The following is a 19392-nucleotide window of genomic DNA, read 5'->3' as shown; positions in this document are numbered from 1 at the left end:
TCCACCTCCCACTTCCCGCCCACCGGGGACAGATCAACCAACCAGCCACAGGCGTAGGCTGTGCGCACGCGCGCGAGCGCACGGCCCGCTGTCCCCGCCTCCGCCCGGAGGCCACGCCCATCGAGGGGCGGAGCTTCACCTTGAGGGGGCGTGTCCTGCGGCACCGCCCCGGGAAGCTGTGCCAGAGGCTGGGCGGCCGCTGCCACATCCTCCTCCTCCTGCTGCTGCTGCTGCTGCTGCTGCTGCTGCTGCTGCTGCTCCTCCGGCCGGGCCAAGTGGTTGAGCACCGAGCTGAGACATCGAAGCCATGGCGCATCAGACGGGCATCCACGGTGAGAGCCGAGATCGGGCTGCTCCCCCACCCCCAGGCTTGTCAGGCCTTCCTCCCCCCCCACCCCATCCTCTTCCTCCCTGCGCCTCATCCGGCCAGCCAAAGCTTCCTGTTTCTTCTTTAAATGGCATCTTCTGGGGGGGGGGATGGATCACAGCTCGCTGGTTAAAGGGGTGCTGGGGGGGGTGCAGCCATCTGGTGATGGGGGGGTGATTGTGCCTGTGTCTTGGTATTTTTGTTCCTTTCTGGGGTGTGGGGGTGTGGGTGGAGGCTAAGCCCATATGCACTTCTAGGGTGGTGTGTGGTGGGGCTTGGAGTATGTGTGTGTGTGTATGTAGGGGTACACACTCCTGTGTGCCCACATCTTCCCGTGGCTGGTCCTAAGGCCTGAACATCTGGATGTAAGTTGGACGTGCACAGTGCACACGTAGGATCGTTGGGTGTCCACGGTTGTGCCCCCCGGGAGCCATTTGGAAGCCCTACAGAAGGAGGGGTTGGGGGGTGGCCTGGGATCCTTTTCAGACATCAGTGGTTTCTGGCAGGGTGTACCACGTGTCAGTGTATGTGGGGGTGTGTGCGCGTGTGCCCAGTTTCCTGGTGGAGGGGGGGGGAGCATCTTGGTGTGCATTTGTTACCATGGACACAGGCACGCACGCCATGGCTTCTTAGGACTTGTGTTAAGCTTGTGAATGAATGTGTGTAGGGATCTCGGAGTTTTATTTCTCCTTAGGATCCAATACCTTCCTGCGAGCCAGGCTTGGGGGGAAACTAGCCATCACCACTGTTAAAGTAGCCCACTTGACCTTGGCCTCTGACACCCCCCCCACACACACCCTTTTCTTTTCCTGTGTGATCTCTTGAATCCGCCTTGGCTGGCATTGCAAACAGGGTGGAAAGCGGTTATAGAGGGGTTGACCCAGATAAATGGGTAGTGGAGAAAGTCCAGGTCCTGGATTCTCCAACTTTCTCCAGCCCAAAGCATCACAATCATACTCCTGGCCCATGTTGCTTCCTTGGATAGGCTGAGAGAAGCAATGGCCTAAAGCCAGATGACCTACCTTGACCTTAGCATCTCAGGCCCCATCACTGGCCCTGGAGGGTTTCCTGGCCTCGGGCCCAGACAGCTGGGTTGGTTTGGTCATCAGCCATTCCAGTGGCCACATCATGATCCCCTGCCCAGGGTTACCACCATCGACCAGCCTGACCGCCTGAGTCTCAGCTTGGTGTTTGTGGCCACTTAGTGGCCAGGGTTTTCCTGGCCAACTCCCTGTCCCCCCTGACCTGCTGAACCAGATACCATAGAAGCCTAAGTCAGGAACTAGAAGGGTGGGCTTCATGAACAGATCGTGCCCCCCAAGTGAAGAACTGATACCCAGCCTTCCCTCTTTGTCGGCCCCCTGCTGATGGGCACTGTGGTCAGGGCTGCCCCTGCCCTCCCCAGCTCCCCTTCTGCCTATAAACAAAGCTGCTTCCTATTTCCCTGCTCTTGTGAAACCATAACAGGAGGATCACACACCAGCCCTGTCTCTGGACATAGATGTCGATTGGCTGACCTCAGAGTAGAGCCGGGGGGAGGGACTGAAACCCGAAGCTTACTGGAATGGGGGCGGGGGGTGGATAATGAATCTTTGATAATGAAGGCTCAGGTGTCCCAGGCTCCTGGCCTTGGATTATTGATGGTGGCTGAGGAGGCAGTGGGTGGGGTAAAGAAGCAATGTCTTTTCCTAGGGGGGGGTCAGTTTGCCCTGGTAACGTTAGAAGGCGCTTGTCTTGTCTGTCCCAAGTGGGGGGAATTTCTTGACCTTCCTTGCCTAAGTCTGGACAGGTAAGAGGAGAGAGTTTAGCACAGTTTTTTCCTTGCTGTTGGTATTTTACAGCACACACATGGGGGTTAAGAGGCCCAGTTCCTGAGTACTTCCTCCTTTCTGCTGCTTGCTACGACTCTTGAGTTTACAAATATTATCTCCCTCTTTTTGGTGTGTGTGCTAGGCCTAGGGCTTGAACTCAGGGCCTGGGCGCTGTCCCTGTGCTTTTATGCTCAAGGCTAGCACTCTACCACATGAGTCACAGCGCCACTTCCTACTTTGGTTGTTTAGTAGGGATAAGAGACTCGTAGACTTTCCTCTCTGGGCTGGCTTTGAACCGTGATCCTCAGATCTCAGCCTCCTGAGTAGCTGGGATGACAGGCGTGAGCCATTGGTATCCTGGGTATTATTCTCCTTTTTATTTTACTTACTTATTTATGTATTTATTTTTTGCTGGTTGTAGGGCATGGTCACTGTCCCTCAGCTCAAGGCTAGCACTCTACCACTTGAGCCACTTTCGGCTTTTTCTTTTCTTTTCTTTTCTTTTTTTTTGGGTCCAGTCGTGGGGCCTGGGCACTGTCCCTCAGCTCTTCAGCTCAAGGCGAGCGCTCTACCACTTGAGCCACAGCGCCACTTCCGGCTTTTTTTCTTTTTTGCTTATGTGGTGCTGAGGAATCGAACCCAGGGCCTCAGGCATGCAAGGCAAGCGCTCTACCACTGAGCCACCTTCCCAGCCCCTTATTTATTTTTGTGCTAGTCCTGGGGCTTGAATTTAGGGCCTAGATGGTGTCCCTTATCTCTTTTGCTCAAGGCTAGCATTCTACTACTTGAGTCATTTCCGGCTTCTTGATAGTCAAGAGTCTCATGAACTGTCCTATCTGGGCTGGCTTTTTTTTTTTTTTTTTTTTTTTGTGTGTCAGTCGTGGGGCTTGAACTCTGGGCCTGGGCGCTGTCCCTCAGCTCTTCATCTCCAGCCAAGCGCTCTACCACTTGAGCCACACATCACCCCTTCCGATTCTCTGAGTGATTGGAGTTAAGAGTCTCAGGGACTTTCCTTGCCCGGGCTGGCTTTGAACCGCGATCCTCAGATCACAGCCCTCCTGAGTAGCTAGGATGACAGGCATGAGCCACTGGTGCCCGGCTGATTATCTCCTTTTTCTAGAGGAGGTTGGGGTTCAGAGGTCAAGGATCATACAGCAAAGGGAAAGTCCTGTAGACACCAGGCCTTGAAGCCCCAAGGGACTACTTGGTGGAGATGCTCATTGGGAAGTTCTGTCTTGACCCAGTGGGCCTGCTCTGAACCACCCACAAACTTTTGGGCTGAGTGTACCCCTGGACACCTGGTGGCTATGGAGGGTAGTACAGAGCCTGAAGCCACAGGGTTACTCTGCCAGGGGGGACATCTGAGGTCAGGACTAGAGTTTATTTACTTAAAGTCTCCCCCTCCCCCTCTCCCCCAGCTCCTGGGCTGTCCAATCCAGGCCCTATAAATATTCTCTGACTTCAGCTCTCCTCCAGCTGTGTTCTGCTGGGATCCTCATGACCCCTAGGTCAGCCTTCAAGGTCATGCTGGCCTGGCTCCTGTTCATCTAGAGACCCAGATCTGAGCAGAGATCTTCCCCACTTGAATCATGGTTTTCTTTCTTTGTTATTTTTGGTCCGTCATGGGACTTGAACCTCCGGGCCTGGGCGCTGTCCCTCAGCTCTTCAGCCTCCAGGCGAGCGCTCTACCACTTGAACCACAGCGCCACTTCCGGTATTCTGAGTCATTTCTTGGAGATCAGAGTCTCACGGATTTTCCTGTCCGGGCTGGCTTTGAACCGCGATCCTCAGATCTCAGTCTCCTGAGTAGCTAGGATGACAGGCGTGAGCCACCAGTGCCCGGCCTGACCATGATCTTCATTCATCTTTACTCAGGTCCTTTCCTGGTCATTTCCCAGTTCTGTGGCACAAGGTTCAAGATGGCATCTCTTAAGGGCCACTCTTCTTTCCAGAAAACCTTTCCTCTTTTTCCCTGGTCTGGGACTTGTCCCCTGTTCAGCTGCTCTGGGTGGGGCTGAGTGTATGTGTGTTCTGAGGATCTGTGATTCTGTGTTTATGTTGTGTGTGTGTGTGTTTGAGAGAGAGAGAGACAGACAGAGAGAGAGAAAAGCATGTGTGTTAGCAAAACTCAAGATTTTACCTGGGGTCTGGGTATGTGGTTTAGTGGTAGAGTGCTTGCCTAGCATGCATGAGGCCTAAGGTTCAATTCCTCAGTCACACACACACACACACACACACACACACACACACACACACACTTGCACACAAATAGTAATTAAAAAAAAAAAAGATTTTGGGGCTGGGAAGGTGGCTCAGTGGTAGAGTGCTTGCCTTACATGAATATGAGGCCCTGGGTTCGATTCCTCAATACCACATAAACAGGAAAAGCCAGAAGTGGCGCTGTGGCTCAAGTGGTAGAGCGCTGGCCTTGAGCTGAAGAGCTGAGGAAAAGCACCCAGGCCCAGAGTTCAAGCCCCACAACTGACAAAAATAAATAAAATAAAAAGATTTTATCTGTATAGTGTTCCTATCTCTGAACAAAAATGCCTGCTGCTGGACACCGGTAGCTCACGCTTATAATCTAGCTACTCCAGGAGGCTGAGATCCAAGGATCATGGTTCAAAGCCAGCCCCACCAGGAAAGTCTGTGAAACTTTTTTTTTTCTCCAGTCCTAGGGCTTTGAACTCAGGGCCTGGGTCCTGTCCCTGAGTCTGTTTGTCCTCAAGGCTAGCATTATACCACTTGAGCCACAGGGCCACTTCTGGCCTTTCTCTGTGTATGTGGTAGTGAGGAATGGAACCCAGGGCTTCATGCATGCTAGGCAAGTACTCTACCACTGAGCCACCTTCCCAGTCCCTCTTTGAAACTCTTAATCTCCAATTAATCACCAGAAAAAAAAAGAAAAGCCAGAGGTGGAGCTGTGACTCAAATGGCAGAGCACTAGCTTTTTCTTTTTTGTCAGTCATGGGGCTTGAACTCTGGACCTGGGCACTGTCCCTCAGCTCTTCAGCTCAAGGCAAGCACTCTACTACTTGAGCCACAGCACCCCTCCCGGTTTTCCCGTGGTTCATTGGAGAAAAGAGTCTCACGGACTTTCCTGCCTGGCTGGCTTTGAACTGAGATCCTCAGATCTCAGCCTCCTGAGTAGCTAGGATGACAGGCGTGAGCCACTGGCACCCTGCTAACAATAGCTTTTATGAAGCTCAGGGACTGCACCCAGGCCCTGAGTTCCAGCCCCCAGGACTGACACCAAAGAAACAAAAACAAAACAACAGTACTTACGTTGATCGGTTGGGTGAATGCTTATGAATAAGGACATTCACATTTCCCCCTTTTAATATACTTTTTTTAATATACTTTTTTTTGTAAAAATACTGTACAGAGGGGTGACAGTTACATGAATAACTGTTATCGAGCATTGTTGCCTCCTCCTTTGTTTTTCCCTTACACATTTCCACTTTTCTCTGCCTCCCACTGGTGTGTGTTACCATCATGTGTGGTAGACTGTGTGTGATTTGACAGTGTGTGTGTGATTGGATATCGTGTCCAATTGGAGAATTTGTCTGTTTCTATATGGATATGTCATTATTGAATCTCAGATCCCCCCCCCCACACTTCCTCCTGGAAACAGGGGCCTGGTGTGGACTGTCCACTGTGGCCAGCTTGGCTGGTCCTAGCTGCCCTAGCTTGCCCATCTCCGCCCCTTCCCCACCCACCAGCACCCTCTGGGCCAAATCCGCCACCCGCCTGCCACTCCTGCTGGCTAAATTTGGGAGCTTGTGTTCAGTGGCTCAGATTCCCCAGTCACATGGGAAGATCGTTTTTAACCAGCCTTTCCCCAGCTCGGCCGCCAGACCCCATAGGGACAGAGTAAGGGCCTCAGACTCGCTCCTGCTCACTCTGCCCCACGCTCAAAACTCCCTCACCATGTTTCTTGTTCTCGTAGCCACTGAGGAGTTGAAGGAATTCTTTGCCAAGGCCCGGGCTGGCTCCATCCGACTCATTAAAGTGATCATTGAAGACGGTGAGTGTCTCCTGGGAGCTGGGACATAGGCTGGAGATTAGACCCTGTGGCTTCTAGATGTGGAGATGTGGATGCTGACTTCTCACCCCCACTGAAGACTCAGTTTCCCCATCTGGGGTTGTGCCTGAGGCTACTCGGAGGGGGACGTTTCTTGGGGAGTGGGAATCCTGTGTGTGTCTGTTGGTAATTCTGTCATGCCCAGCCCTGTCCTGGAGTTCTCTCTCTCTTATTGTTTTTGGCTGGTTGTGGGACTTGAACTCTGGGCCTAGGCGCTGTCCCTCAGCTCTTCAGCTCAAGGCAAGCGCTCTACCATGTAAGCCATAGCGCCACTTCTGGTTTTCTGGTGGTTTATGGGAGATCAGTCTCATGGACTTTCCTGCCCAGGCTGGCTTTGAACCCTGATCCTCAGATCTCAGCCTCCTGAGTAGCTAGGATGACAGGCGTGAACCACCAGAGCCCTGCTCTGGGGTTCTCTTATTTATTTATTTATTCCGATTTTGGGGCTTGAATTCAGGGTCTGGGCTCTGTCCCTAAGCCTCTTTGTGCTCAAGGCTAGTGCTCTACCACTTGAGCCACAGTGCCACTTTCTTTCTTTTTTTTTTTTTTTTTTGTCAGTGGTGGGGCTTGAACTCTGGGCCTGGGCGCTGTCCCTCAGCTCTTCAGCTCAAGACCTGTGCTCTACCCCTTGAGCCACAGCACCACTTCCAGTTTTCTGAGTGGTTCATTGGAGATAAAGAGTCTCACAGCTTCTCCTTCCCAGGCTGGCTTTGAACCTCGATCCTCAGATCTCAGCCTCCTGAGTAGCTAGGATGCCAGGCGTGAGCCACCTTTGCCCAGCTGTCTTGAGATTCTCTCTAGCCTCCCCCTAAACCTAGAGATGGGCTTTGTCAGGGTTCTGGGTTGGGCAGACACGAGAGCAGCACATGTTTGTGGGTGGCAGACTTAGTCTGGCATAAGGAGATAAGGTGATCCTTCCTTTGGGAAAATGCCCTGTCATGTGGGGAGAAGGGACAATGATCATCTGGTTCTGACAACAGAATAGTAGGGGGGCGGGGAGGAATTCCAGGCTTGGCAGGGTCTTGGCCTTGATCCTGAGGACCTGTGAGTCGTACAGTAGGCTGGTGGGACTTGAGCTGAGATTTAGCTTGGGGAGGGTTTGAGGATCAGGGTTCAAGCCAGGCTGGCGTGGGGGATTGAGTAAGAAGGACTCTCTTTCCTTCTTGCTTTCTATGCCAAGGGCCTATCCTTTCCAGTGTGTGTGTGTGTGGGGGCATAGATCCTGGAAGACTGGGTGTGGACTGAGACCCCCCCCACCCCATCCCGTACCCTCCACCTCGGAGTGCTTCCTTTCCAACCTTCCAGTAGCCATGCTATGGTGAATGACTCCGGTAGTCAGTGCACTCTATCCGGGGCTGCTCAGCCAAGAGTTTACCGTGGGTTTTAGGTCCATAGTTGAGTGCTTGAAGACCTCCTGTTCTTTGGCCTTAGTTTTCAGCCCTCCCTGAGCAATCCCAGACCAGAAGGATGTAAGCAGGTAGGAATCTGCAGGTGGGTTCATTCTGCAGCACCATTGTTGGAGTGCCCTACACCTAGCAGAGTTAAGACCAGAGAGCCTGATTTTATTTCCCCCCGGCCCAGGGAAGCTGTGAGTTCTACTTAGGTAAACATCCTGGGTAAAAATGTGAGTAACAGGGGCTGGGAAGGTGGCTCCGTGGTAGAGCGCTTGCCTTGCATGCATGAGGCCCTGGGTTCGATTCCTCAGCACCCCAGAAGCAGAAAAAGCAGGAAGTGGCACTGTGGCTCAAGTGGTAGAGCGCTCGCCTTGAGCTGAAGAGCTGAGGGACAGCGCCCAGGCCCAGAGTTCAAGCCTCATGATGGACTAAAACAAAAAATGGGTGGGGGGAGATGGGAGATGGTCACTCCAGCTCACCCGGCCTCTGTCCCCCAGAGCAGCTTGTGCTGGGGGCCTCTCAGGAGCCGGTGGGTGGCTGGGACCAGGACTACGACAGAAGTGTGCTGCCACTGCTAGAGGCCCAGCAGCCCTGCTACCTGCTCTTCCGTCTCGACTCCCAGAATGCACAGGGTTTCGAGTGGCTCTTTCTCGCCTGGTCACCTGACAATTCTCCTGTAAGTCTTCAGGGACCTCTGCAAAGCTACTGGGAATGGGGGGAAGGAAGTTCAGCTAGACCCAAGTGGTTTAAAAAGACTGTATGGGCTTGGGAAGGTGTCTCAGTGGTAGAGTGCTTGCCTAGCATGCATGAAGCCCTGGGTTCGATTCCTCAGGACTGCAAACACAGAAAAAAAAAGCCAGAAGTGGTGCTGTGGCTCAAGTGGTAGAGTTGCTACCCTTGAGCCAAAGAAGCTCAAGGACAGTGCCCAGGCTCTGAGTTCAAGCCCCAGGACTGGCCAAAAAAAAAAAAAAGACTTTGCCCTATGCCAGGCCCCAACGGGCTCACATCTGTTATCCAAGCTACTCAGGAGGCTGAGCTCTGAGGATCACAGTTCAAAGCCAGCCCAGGCAGGAAAGTTCTGTGAGACTCTTATCTCCAAGGAAAACCAGAAGTGGTGCTGTGGCTCAAATGGTAGAGCGCTCGCGTTGAGCTGAAGAACTCAGGGATAACGCCCAGGCCCAGAGTTCAAGTCCCGCAACTGACAAAAATAGAGAAGTAAATTAATTGCTTGATTGATTGATTGATTAGCAAGTCTGATAGAGGACTCTGGAGCCTGGTCTCCCTTCAATCCCAGTACAGGGCATCATCATCAGTCTGGCTCTGAGAAGCTGAGGTTGGGTTGGGTAAGAGCTCCCCCGTGCGGGCCGGATCTACCCTGCAGCAGCCTCAGTCCCGCACCGCGCCCCCTGCTGGCTGTGCGGGGCACAATGCAATGGCCAGGTTCTCTTCCCAGGGCTCCTGCTGGCTCTGGGAAGGGTCTGTCCTCTGGGGAAGGTGGACTGTGGGGGATGGTGAGTGGGTCTCACAGTTTGCACCCCTCCTTTTTGCCCTTCCCCTCCCCCTCCTCAGGTACGGCTGAAGATGCTGTACGCAGCCACGCGGGCCACGGTGAAGAAGGAGTTTGGAGGTGGCCACATCAAAGATGAGCTGTTTGGAACGGTGAAGGTCAGGTCCGGGATGGCAGGGTGGAAGCTGGGATGGTGAACAGGGCAAGCCTGGGCCAGGCTCTGGGGGGAGCCGGGGACATTGTGGAAATCCAGGAACTGCAGGCCCAGATGTCTATTTATACATCTGGGGTTCCCCGCCCCCCTCACACACCCCAATCCCTGCAGGATGACCTCTCCTTCGCTGGGTACCAGAAGCATCTGTCATCCTGCGCAGCACCAGCTCCGCTCACGTCAGCCGAGCGGGAACTGCAGCAGATTCGCATCAATGAGGTGGGTGTGCCGGGTGGTGGTATGGTTTGGGGGGGGGGGGGGGAGGGCAGGGAAGGGGAGGGGAAATCACATGACCCCCTCATCATGGCTTCCCCCCACCAGGTGAAGACAGAGATCAGCGTGGAAAGCAAGCACCAGACCCTTCAGGGCCTTGCCTTCCCCCTGCAGCCCGAGGCCCAGCGGGCACTACAGCAACTCAAGCAGAAGACGGTCAACTATATCCAGCTGGTGGGCATCCATGCCCCCCGCCCAGGCCCCGCCCCTTCCGGGTCATCTCTGTCTCCACCAGCCTCCGCTCTCTGTGTGCTGTGGAAACATCCCCTTCCCTCCTCCTCCTCCTCCTCCTCTTCCTCCTCCTCCTGGCATTCGGAGCCAGCCTCGTGTGTCTGGGGACCACTCTCTCCTTCCTCCATTTCCCCTCTGCACACATCCTCAGCCAGCAGTTCAAGCCCCAAGATACCTTCCTGCCCTCCTGGCCTCCTTCACCCATCCTCCTGTCTGTAGCCTCCCTAGTGCCCACTTTGATCCAGGCTTCCTGAGGTCAAAGCCCCTTCCCCCCTACCCAGGGCTGAGAGTTCCTCCTCTCCTTTTTTGGGTCAGTCGTGGGGCTTGAACTCTGGGTCTGGGCGCTGTCCTTCAGCTCTTCAGCTCAAGGTGAGCGCTCTACCACTTGAGCCACAGCACCACTTCTGGTTTTCTGGTGGTTAATGGAAATCAGAGTCTCACAGATGTTCCTGCCCGGGCTGGCTTTGAACTAAGATCCTCGGATCTCAGCCTCCTGAGTAGTTAGGATTAACAGGTGTGAGCCACCAGCACCTGGCACTTACGGCTTTTTTTTTGTGTGTGTGGCACTGAGGATTCGAACCCAGGGTTTCATGCATGCTAGGCAAGCACTTTACCACTAAAGCTATATTCCCAGCCATAGACATTATTTATTATTATTATTATTTGTCAGTCATGGGACTTGAACTCTAGGCCTGGGCACAGACCCTCAGCTCTTCAGTTCAAGACCAACACTCTACCACTTGAGCCACAGCTCCATGTCCATTGTTCTAGTAGTTCATTGAAGATGAGAGTCTCACCGACTTTCCTGCCTGGGCTGACTTCCAACCATGATCCTCAGATCTCAGCCTCCTGAGTAGCTAGGATTATAGACGGGAGCCACCATTGCCCATTTCCTTCTCTAGCAACCATAAAGGCGCAGAATTGGGGGGGTCTCTTCAGAGAGACGCCCCTTGCCCCCCCCCATGGAAGGACAGCCATGGGGAGGGAGGTGCTGGAGGAAAGACATGACCACTAGGCTGCTCTTGCCAGCCAATCCTATTATATCCGGACTTCCAGGGGGTAGCACCAGCGCCCAGCCAATGTCTCCCTTTCTCCTGCCCTCCACAGAAGCTGGACCTGGAGCGGGAAACCATCGAGTTGGTGCACACCCAGCCCACAGATGTGACCCAGCTGCCGTCCCGGGTGCCCCGAGACACAGCTCGCTACCACTTCTTCCTCTACAAGCATACCCACGAGGGGGACTTTCTTGAGTCTGTGGGTGAGTTGTGGGCAGACTGCTGCGGCTCGGGCCCACGGCGGGGGGCGGGGAGGGGGGGAAGGGGGAGTAGAATGTCGCTCACCTCCCATCCCCCACCCCCTTCTCCAGTGTTCATCTACTCCATGCCCGGCTATAAGTGCAGTATCAAAGAGCGCATGCTCTATTCGAGCTGTAAGAGCCGCCTCCTAGACTCTGTAGAGCAGGACTTCCAGCTGGAGATCTCCAAGAAGGTACACGGCCGTCCCCTGGGCTCTTGATCCCACTTTGGTGCGGGCTGCGAGAGTTCTGAATCAAACGTAGATAGTCAGCCGGGCGCCGGTGGCTCACGCCTGTCATCCTAGCTACTCAGGTTGGCTGAGATCTGAGGATCGCAGTTCAAAGCCAGCCCGGGCAGTAAACTCCGTGAGACTCTTATCTCCAATGAACCACCAGAAAAGCTGGAAATGGAGTTGTGGATCAAGTGGTAGAGCACAGGCTTTGAGCAAAAGAACCCAGGAGCAGTGTCTAGGCCCTGAGTATAAGCCCCAGTACCCCCAAAAAAATGTGGTATAGAATTTGGTGCTACTTGCTGGGCACCGATGACTCATTCCTGTCATCCTAGCTACTCAGGAAGCTGAGATCTGAAGATCATGGTTCAAAGCCAGCCCGGGCAGGAACATCCATGAGACTTTTGTTGTTGTTGTTGTTGTTGGTCGTGGCGCTTGAACTCTGGGCCTGGGTGCTGTCCCTCAGCTCTTCAGCTCAAGACGAGCACTCTACCACTTGAGCCACGGCACCACTTGTATTTTCTGCTTATGTGGTGCTGAGGAAGCGAACCTAGGGCCTCATGCATGCAAGGCAAGCGCTCTACCACTGAGCCACCTTCCCAGCCCCATGAGACTCATTATCTCCAGTGAACCAGCAGAAAACCAGAAGTAGTGCTGTGGATCAAGTGGTAGAGCGCTTGCCTTGAGCTGAAGAGCTCAGGGACAGCGCTTAGGCCCAGAGTTCAAGCCCTACAACTGACCCCCCCAAAGAAAGAAGTTGGTGCACCTACAATCAGGGTGGGGGGGGCCGGTTTGGGCCCAAGGTCCAGGCCCACCTGCAGGAAAACAGAAAAGCCCCCTAGAGCCGTGGTGGGAGAGGTCCAAAGGGATGCCTCAGGGAGCGGTCAGTGTGGAGGTGATACCCATCTCTCCCTCCTGTAGATTGAGATTGGCGACGGGGCGGAGCTGACGGCCGAGTTCCTGTATGATGAAGTACACCCCAAGCTACACGCCTTCAAACAGGCCTTCGCCAAGCCCAGGGGCCCAGGAGGCAAGCGGGGTCACAAGCGCCTCATCCGAGGCCCGGGAGAGAACGGAGAAGACAGCTAGGCATCCAGGCCTGGCTGTGGACTATGGAGTTGTCTGTCCCCATCCCCCTGATCCCCCTCCACCCCCCATCTCCCTCTTCCCAACCTGGCTTTCAGGAAGTCCCGCCTTTGGGGGCGGGGCCAGGAGGGCTGGGGGCCACTGGGCTGGCATCTGTACCCTATCTCTGTCTGCGCTGTCCCCTGCTTGTCATCTGTGTGCCCAGCGCGTCTGTGTAGGAGCCCTGCTGGCTGACTAAGGAGCCTGGTAGGGGTGAGGTACAGAAAGCGGGGAGACTCTGACATCCAGGGGGAGAAGGGATGGAGAATGGAGTCTGGGGTCCTGGTTCAGGTTAGAAAGCCCAATTTGGCAGTGGTGGGGTGGGGTCAGTTAAGGGCTGGGCAAGGTCCTTGCAGGACAGGAGGATGGATTGAATGCTGTATTTTCTAAAGAATAAAGTATTTTTAAATCAACATCTCAGCCTGGCTCTGAGTGGTGGGACCGCACCTCTGGCCCTGAGAATTAGGGGGGACGGGGGGGGGCCTGTGTGACATTCCCCCAACGCACCCCCCCACCCCCGAAACACAGCCTGAACGCAGACCTGCCCAGGTCCTGAGGTTAGTGGGAAATCTATCCCGGAGCACCTGTGCACTTCCCGCTCATGTCTTAGTTTTCTGTGATTTCGGTTTAAAACAACAACAACAAAAAAAAAAAAAACACATTTAGAAACTTTTTTTTAAAAAAAGCCAGGGGCTGGGAAGGTGGCTCAGTGGTAGAGCGCTTGCCTTGCATGCATGAGGCCCTGGGTTCAATTCCTCAGGACCACATAAGCAAAAAGAAAAAAGCCGGAAGTGGCGCTGTGGCTCAAGTGGTAGAGCGCTAGCCTTGAGCTGAAGAGCTGAGGGACAGTGCCCAGGCTCAGAGTTCAGGCCCCACGACCGGACCCCAAAAAAAAAAAAAAAAAAGCCAGGTACTGGTGGCTCACGCCTGTCATCCTAGCTACTCAGGAGGCTGAGATCTGAGGATCGCGGTTCAAAGCCAGCCCAGGCAGGAAAGTCTGTGAGACTCTTATCTCCAATAAACCACCCAGAAAACCAGAAGTGACGCTCTGGCTTAAGTGGTAGAGTGCTCGCCTTGAGCTGAAGAGCTGAGGGACAGAGCCCAGGCCCCGAGTTCAAGCTCCATGACTGACAAAAAGATAAAAAGTGGGCTGGGAAGGTGGCTCAGTGGTAGAGTGCTTGCCCAGTATGCATGAAGCCCTGGGCTCGATTCCTCAGTACCACAGACACAGAAAAAGCCTGGAGTGGCGCTGTAGCTCAAGTGGTAGAGCGCTAGCCTTGAACCAAAGAAGCCCAGGGACAGTGCTCAGGCCCTGAGTTCAAGCCCCAGGACTGGCAAAAAAAAAAAGGAAGGAAGGAAGGAAGGAAGAAAGAGAGACAAGTATGCCAGGCACTGGTAGTTCACAGCTGTCATTCTAGCTATTCAGGAGGCTGAGATCTGAGGATCCCAGTTCAAAGCCAGCCTGAGCAGAAAAGTTCATCAGCCTCTTATCTCCAATTAAAACTACTTAGAAAAAGCCGAAAATAGGGCTGCCTAGCATGCAGGAAGCCCTGGGTTTGATTCCCCTGTGCCACATACACAGAAAAGGCCAGAAAGGGCGCTGTGGCTCAAGTGGTAGAGCACTAGCTTTGAACAAAAGCAGCTCAGGGACAGTGCCCAGGCCCTGAGTTCAAACACCAGGATTGGCAAAGAAAAAGAAAAAGCTGAAAATGGTGCTATAGCTCAAGTAGTAGAGTGCTAGGCTTCAGCAAAAGCAGCTCAGGGACAGCGCCCAGGCCCTGAGTTCCAGCCCCACCTCCGCCAAAGAAAAGAAGAAGCCACACAGAGTCAGAGGATGGAAAGGGCAGATGTCCTGACAATATGAACAGACCAGAAGGCCATAGAGTCCCTTTGGGGACAGGGGAGGGACCCAGTATGTGCTTTAGCACCCAAGTCCCTCCGAAACCTGATTTTCAGTGAAACCTAAGCGCTTGTTCCTCTCCAGACTTCTCCCCTTGCCCCCAACAGATGTGTGAAGCCTTCTTGGGGCATGGGCTATCTGAGGGGAGGCGGGACGGGGGGGCGTGCATGTAGAAAGAGGAAGGGGTACCGAGAGTATCCCTGAGCCAACTAGCTATGCAAATGGCCCTGTGATTCATCATTGTAGGACACCTGCTCTGTCTGCCAGCCTATGTGTGTATGGCGGGGGGGTGGGGGGGTGCGGGGGGGGGGGCCAGGCGGCTTGTGGTAGGGAAAGCTAGCGTCTCAGTTTATAAGAGAAAGTCTCACTTCCTTTATCTGAGGGACCCTAGTGGAGGAACCAAGTTTTCTGTCACTGCTTAGCCAGCCTGCCAGCCGGACCCACCATTATCACCTCTCTCTCCACTACTGACATGGTAGGTGGGGCTGCCCCTCTCCCCCCCGGATGATCGTGGTGGGGGGACTGGGGGAGGGAGGGAGGAGATGGAGTTGGAGAGTTGATCTGGCAGCGGAGGACAGGAACATTAGTGACTGTCGCCTGCCTCCCTGATCGCTGAGACTCTGCGCAGTCAGAGGCCTGGGATGTTCGTTGGTGATGGGATCCGGGGTTCCGTGGCCAGATGTGGCTGCCCAGGGCTAGTTGGGGGTGTGTGTGTGGGGGGAGACTCTGCCTTTTGCTGCCCGTGGAACCCACCCTCTGTTCTCTTCTGGCCCACAGTAGATTGGGGCCTGCTCTGGGCTGGGGACAGGAAGGGAAAAGCCCAGTAAAGTTCTTCTAGCAAGAAACACCTGCTTGTTTCTTGGTCAGGGGGAAAGAACGCGGAGGGATGAGAGGCTGGGGGCAGGGGTGGAGGATGGCAGTAGAGAGAGGATTTCAGGGGGGGCCCTAGAGAAGGGAAAGGTGGGGGGGACCTGGCTGCTTTCCTCAGGAGGAAAGAGAAGCCGCCGTGAGGAGAGAGACGGAGCCTGGAAGAAGCCGAGGCCTAATTCTTGGGATTTTTTTTCTTTTAGTGCCAGAGCCAGGGTTTGAACTCAGGACCAAGAGGTTGTCCCTTCGTTTTATTTGTTTTTGCCAGTCCTGGGGCTTGAACTCAGGGCCTGGGCGCTGTCCCTGAGCTTCTTTGGCTCAAGGCTAGTGCTCTACCATGTGAGCCACAGCGCCACTTCCGGCTTTTTCTGTGTATGTGGTACTGAGGAATCGAACCCAGGGCCTCATGCATGCAAGGCAAGCTCTCTACCACTGAGCCACATCCCCCAGCCCCCTTTAGAAGGTCTTAAAGCATGGGAAAGGGGTTCAATTGCCAGGAGGCTCAGTGGGGAGGAGGGACAAGATTTATTTAAAGACACCCCCTACTTCCCTAGGAGATGGTGCAGGTCCAGGTGGAGCTAGGCTGGGTACTCACACAGTCCCTGGCCCTGGCAGGATTCCTGCTATGGGGTCCAGTTCCCCTTGTCTCTCCTAGTACAGGCTGCAGTGCTGGCACAGGCCCTGGCTTTGGGGTCCCTGCCCGCCTTCATCCCCTGTGAATTCCAGCCCCAGGAAGGCCTGGTGAACTGCAACTGGCTTGTCTTGAAGTCTGTCCCCCGCTTCTCTGCCACAGCCCCCCGCGACAACGTCACCAGCCTCTCATTGCTCTCCAATCGAATCCACCACCTGCACGACTCCGATTTCCTCCACTTTCCCAGCCTGCGCCGGCTGAACCTCAAATGGAATTGTCCCCCGCGGGGCCTGAGCCCCATGCGCTTTACCTGCCATATGACCATCGAACCCCACACCTTCCTGGCAGTACCCACCCTGGAGGATCTCAACCTGAGCTACAATGGCATCACCACCGTACCCGCCCTGCCCAAATCCCTGGTGAACCTGACCCTGAGTCATACCAACATCTTGGTGCTGGATTCATCCAGCCTGCCCGACCTACCAGCCCTGCGCACCCTCTTCATGGATGGTAACTGCTATTATAAGAACCCTTGCAGTGGGTCACTCGATGTGGCTCCTGGAGTCTTCTTGCGCATGAGCAATCTCACCCAGCTGTCGCTCAAATACAACAACCTCACCCAGGTACCCCGACTCCTGCCCCCCAGCCTGCAATCTCTCCTGTTGTCTTACAACCGCATTGTCCAGCTGGGACCCCAAGATCTGGCCGGTCTGACTGCCTTGCGCGTCCTGGATGTGGGGGGCAATTGTCGCCGTTGTGATCACGCCCGGAATCCTTGCATTGAATGTCCCCATGGGTCTCTCTGGCTGCACAATGACACCTTTAGCCACCTGAGTCACCTCGAAGGCCTGGTGTTGAAGGACAGCTCTCTTCACAAATTGAACCCCCAATGGTTCCAAGGGCTCCCTCGCCTCTCCGTGTTGGATCTGAGTGAGAATTTTCTCTATGAATCCATCAATAAGACGACGGCTTTCCAAGGCCTAACGAAACTGCGGAAGCTCAACCTATCCTTTAATTACCGCAAGAGGGTATCCTTTGCCCAATTATGGCTGGCTCCTTCCTTTGGGAGCCTCACATCGCTGCGGGAACTGCACATGAATGGCATCTTCTTCCGATCGCTCAACGAACACACCCTAAAGCCTCTGGCCCAGCTCCCTGACCTCCACACTCTGAGTCTACAGATGAATTTCATCAAACATGCCCAGCTCAGCATTTTCCAGCCTTTCCGACACCTGCGCTTGGTGGACCTGTCAGACAACCGGATTAGTAGCACGAACAAGATGGTAGCCACCACTGGAGAGATCGAGGCTGGAGAGCCATTCCAGCTGGGGTCTGAGAACTTCCTTCCAACCCCGCTGGACACCCTCAAACCTAAAACCTTTATATCCAGCTGCCAGAAGTCGAGATTCACCTTGGATCTCTCTCGGAACTATCTGGTGACAATCCAAGCCGAAATGTTTACCCACCTGTCTTATCTCCAGTGCCTGAGCCTGAGTCACAACTCCATAGCCCAGACAGTCAATGGCTCCCAGTTTACCCCTCTGGTCAATCTACGAGTTCTCGATCTGAGCCATAACAAGCTGGATTTGTATTATAGCCAGTCCTTCAAGGAGTTACCCCGATTGGAGGCCCTGGACCTCAGCTTTAACAACCAGGCTTTTGGTATGCAAGGCATAGGCCATAATCTTAGCTTCCTGGCCTTCCTACCCCATCTACGCATCCTCAGCCTGGCATACAACGACATTAACAGCCGTGTGTCACCCCAACTGCGCAGCACCTCGCTCCACACCCTGGATTTCAGTGGCAATGTCGTGAGCCGTATGTGGGCCGAAGGAGATCTGTACCTCCGATTCTTCCAAGGCCTGAAAGTCCTACAACAGCTAGATCTGTCTAAGAACCAGTTACACACCCTTCTGCCCCGTACCTTGGACCATCTCCCCAAAAGCCTTAAGGTGCTACGTCTTCGGGATAATTTCTTGGCGTTTTTCAATTGGACCGGCCTGGATTGTTTGCCCAATCTGGAAGTTCTAGATCTAGCAGGGAACAAGCTGAAGGCTTTGTCAAATGACACGCACCTGAATAGCAGCCATCTGCAAGTATTAGACCTCAGCAACAACTTAATCACGTCTGTGGCCCCCGGCTTCTTCGTCCTGGCTGTACAACTTCAGAAACTCAATCTCAGCCACAATTACCTCAAGACGGTGGAGGCTTCCTGGTTCGGATCTTTGGCGAAAAACCTCCAAACCCTTGATGTACGCACCAACCCTTTGCACTGTGCGTGCGGGGCCTGCTTTGTGGAGTTCTTATTGGAGATCCAACACGCTGTCCCGGGGTTGCCCAGTCAGGTAAAATGTGGCAGCCCCAACCAACTACAGGGTCTTAGCATCTTCGCGCAGGACCTGCGTCTCTGCCTGGATGAGACCGTCTCTTGGAATTGTTTTGGCTTGTCCCTGCTGGCTGTGACTCTGGGCATCACAGTGCCCATCCTCCAGCATGTGTATGGATGGGATCTCTGGTATTGTTTTTACCTCTGCCAGGCCTGGCTTCCCTGGAAAAGGCGATCTGGCGCTCACGCCTTGCCCTACGATGTGTTCGTGGTGTTTGACAAAGCCCAGCCCGCCGTGGCCGACTGGGTGTACAATGAACTACGGGTCCAGCTAGAGGAGCGGCGTGGACGGCGGGCCCTACGCTTGTGCCTGGAAGAACGGGACTGGGTCCCCGGCAAAACTCTCTTTGAGAACCTCTGGGCCTCCATCTATGGCAGCCGCAAGACCCTCTTTGTGTTGGCCCACACCGATCGCGTCAGTGGCCTCCTGCGTACCGGCTTCTTGCTGGTCCAGCAGCGCCTGCTGGAGGACCGCAAGGACGTCGTGGTATTGGTCATCCTGCGTCCCGATGTCCACCGCTCCCGTTACGTGCAGCTGCGTCAGCGTCTGTGTCGTCAGAGCGTCCTCTTCTGGCCTCATCAGCCCAGTGGCCAGGGCAGCTTCTGGGCCCAACTGGCCACAGCGCTGACCAGGGACAACCACCATTTCTATAACAGGAATTTCTGCCAGGGACCCACGGCGGAATAGTTCAAGGCAGGTGACGATCAAGGGTCAGTCACCCTTCCATGCTGGGACACGAGCAATGTCTAACTTACTTTGGCCAACTGCTCTACTATTTTCCCTTCCCACCCCTGCTCATGCTGAGTATACTGCAGGTGCTTAATAAATGCTCCCAGACTGCTAGCCCTGAGTTTCCTGGAGGGCTGGGTAGGAGGAGGGAAGGGAGAATTTTTTCGGAGTGGAGGGTCGTGGGGTCTTGAACTCTGGGCCTGGGCGCTGTCCCTCAGCTCTTCAGCTCAAGGCGGGTGCTCTACCACTTGAGCCACAGCGCCATTTCCGGTTTTCTGGTGGTTCATTGGAGATCAGAGTCTCACCGACTTTTCCTGCCTGGGCTGGTTTTGAACCGTGATCCTCAGATCTCAG

The 19392-nt window shown here is 54.4% G+C and overlaps 2 protein-coding genes across 3 annotated transcripts; both read left to right on the top strand.

Moving 5' to 3' along the window:
- Nucleotides 1-198: 198 nt before the first annotated feature.
- LOC138815963 (twinfilin-2) lies at nt 199-12939 on the top strand. The gene is made up of 9 exons (XM_070005382.1): nt 199-332; nt 6125-6202; nt 8151-8329; nt 9223-9318; nt 9486-9590; nt 9693-9818; nt 10983-11133; nt 11242-11363; nt 12321-12939. Exons 1-9 carry the CDS (start codon nt 308-310, stop codon nt 12486-12488), a joined length of 1050 nt encoding a protein of 349 aa, XP_069861483.1. The 5' UTR covers nt 199-307; the 3' UTR covers nt 12489-12939.
- A 1877-nt stretch (nt 12940-14816) lies between these two features.
- LOC138815962 (toll-like receptor 9) lies at nt 14817-19136 on the top strand. Of its 2 annotated transcripts, none has more exons than XM_070005381.1 (2): nt 14817-14899; nt 16085-19136. In XM_070005381.1, exon 2 carries the CDS (start codon nt 16222-16224, stop codon nt 18994-18996), a length of 2775 nt encoding a protein of 924 aa, XP_069861482.1. In that variant the 5' UTR covers nt 14817-14899; nt 16085-16221; the 3' UTR covers nt 18997-19136. The 2 variants fall into 2 exon arrangements, with proteins under 2 accessions (XP_069861482.1, XP_069861481.1); XM_070005380.1 differs by having other exon boundaries at nt 14821-14899; nt 15907-19136.
- Nucleotides 19137-19392: the final 256 nt, after the last annotated feature.

This window comes from Dipodomys merriami, unplaced genomic scaffold, assembly GCF_024711535.1.
Source record: "Dipodomys merriami isolate MVZ:Mamm:240054 unplaced genomic scaffold, mDipMer1.0.p SCAF_68, whole genome shotgun sequence".
NCBI lineage: Eukaryota > Metazoa > Chordata > Mammalia > Rodentia > Heteromyidae > Dipodomys > Dipodomys merriami.
The sequence above is the reverse complement of the archived record's forward strand: the minus strand, read 5'-3'. Positions and strand labels throughout refer to the sequence as shown.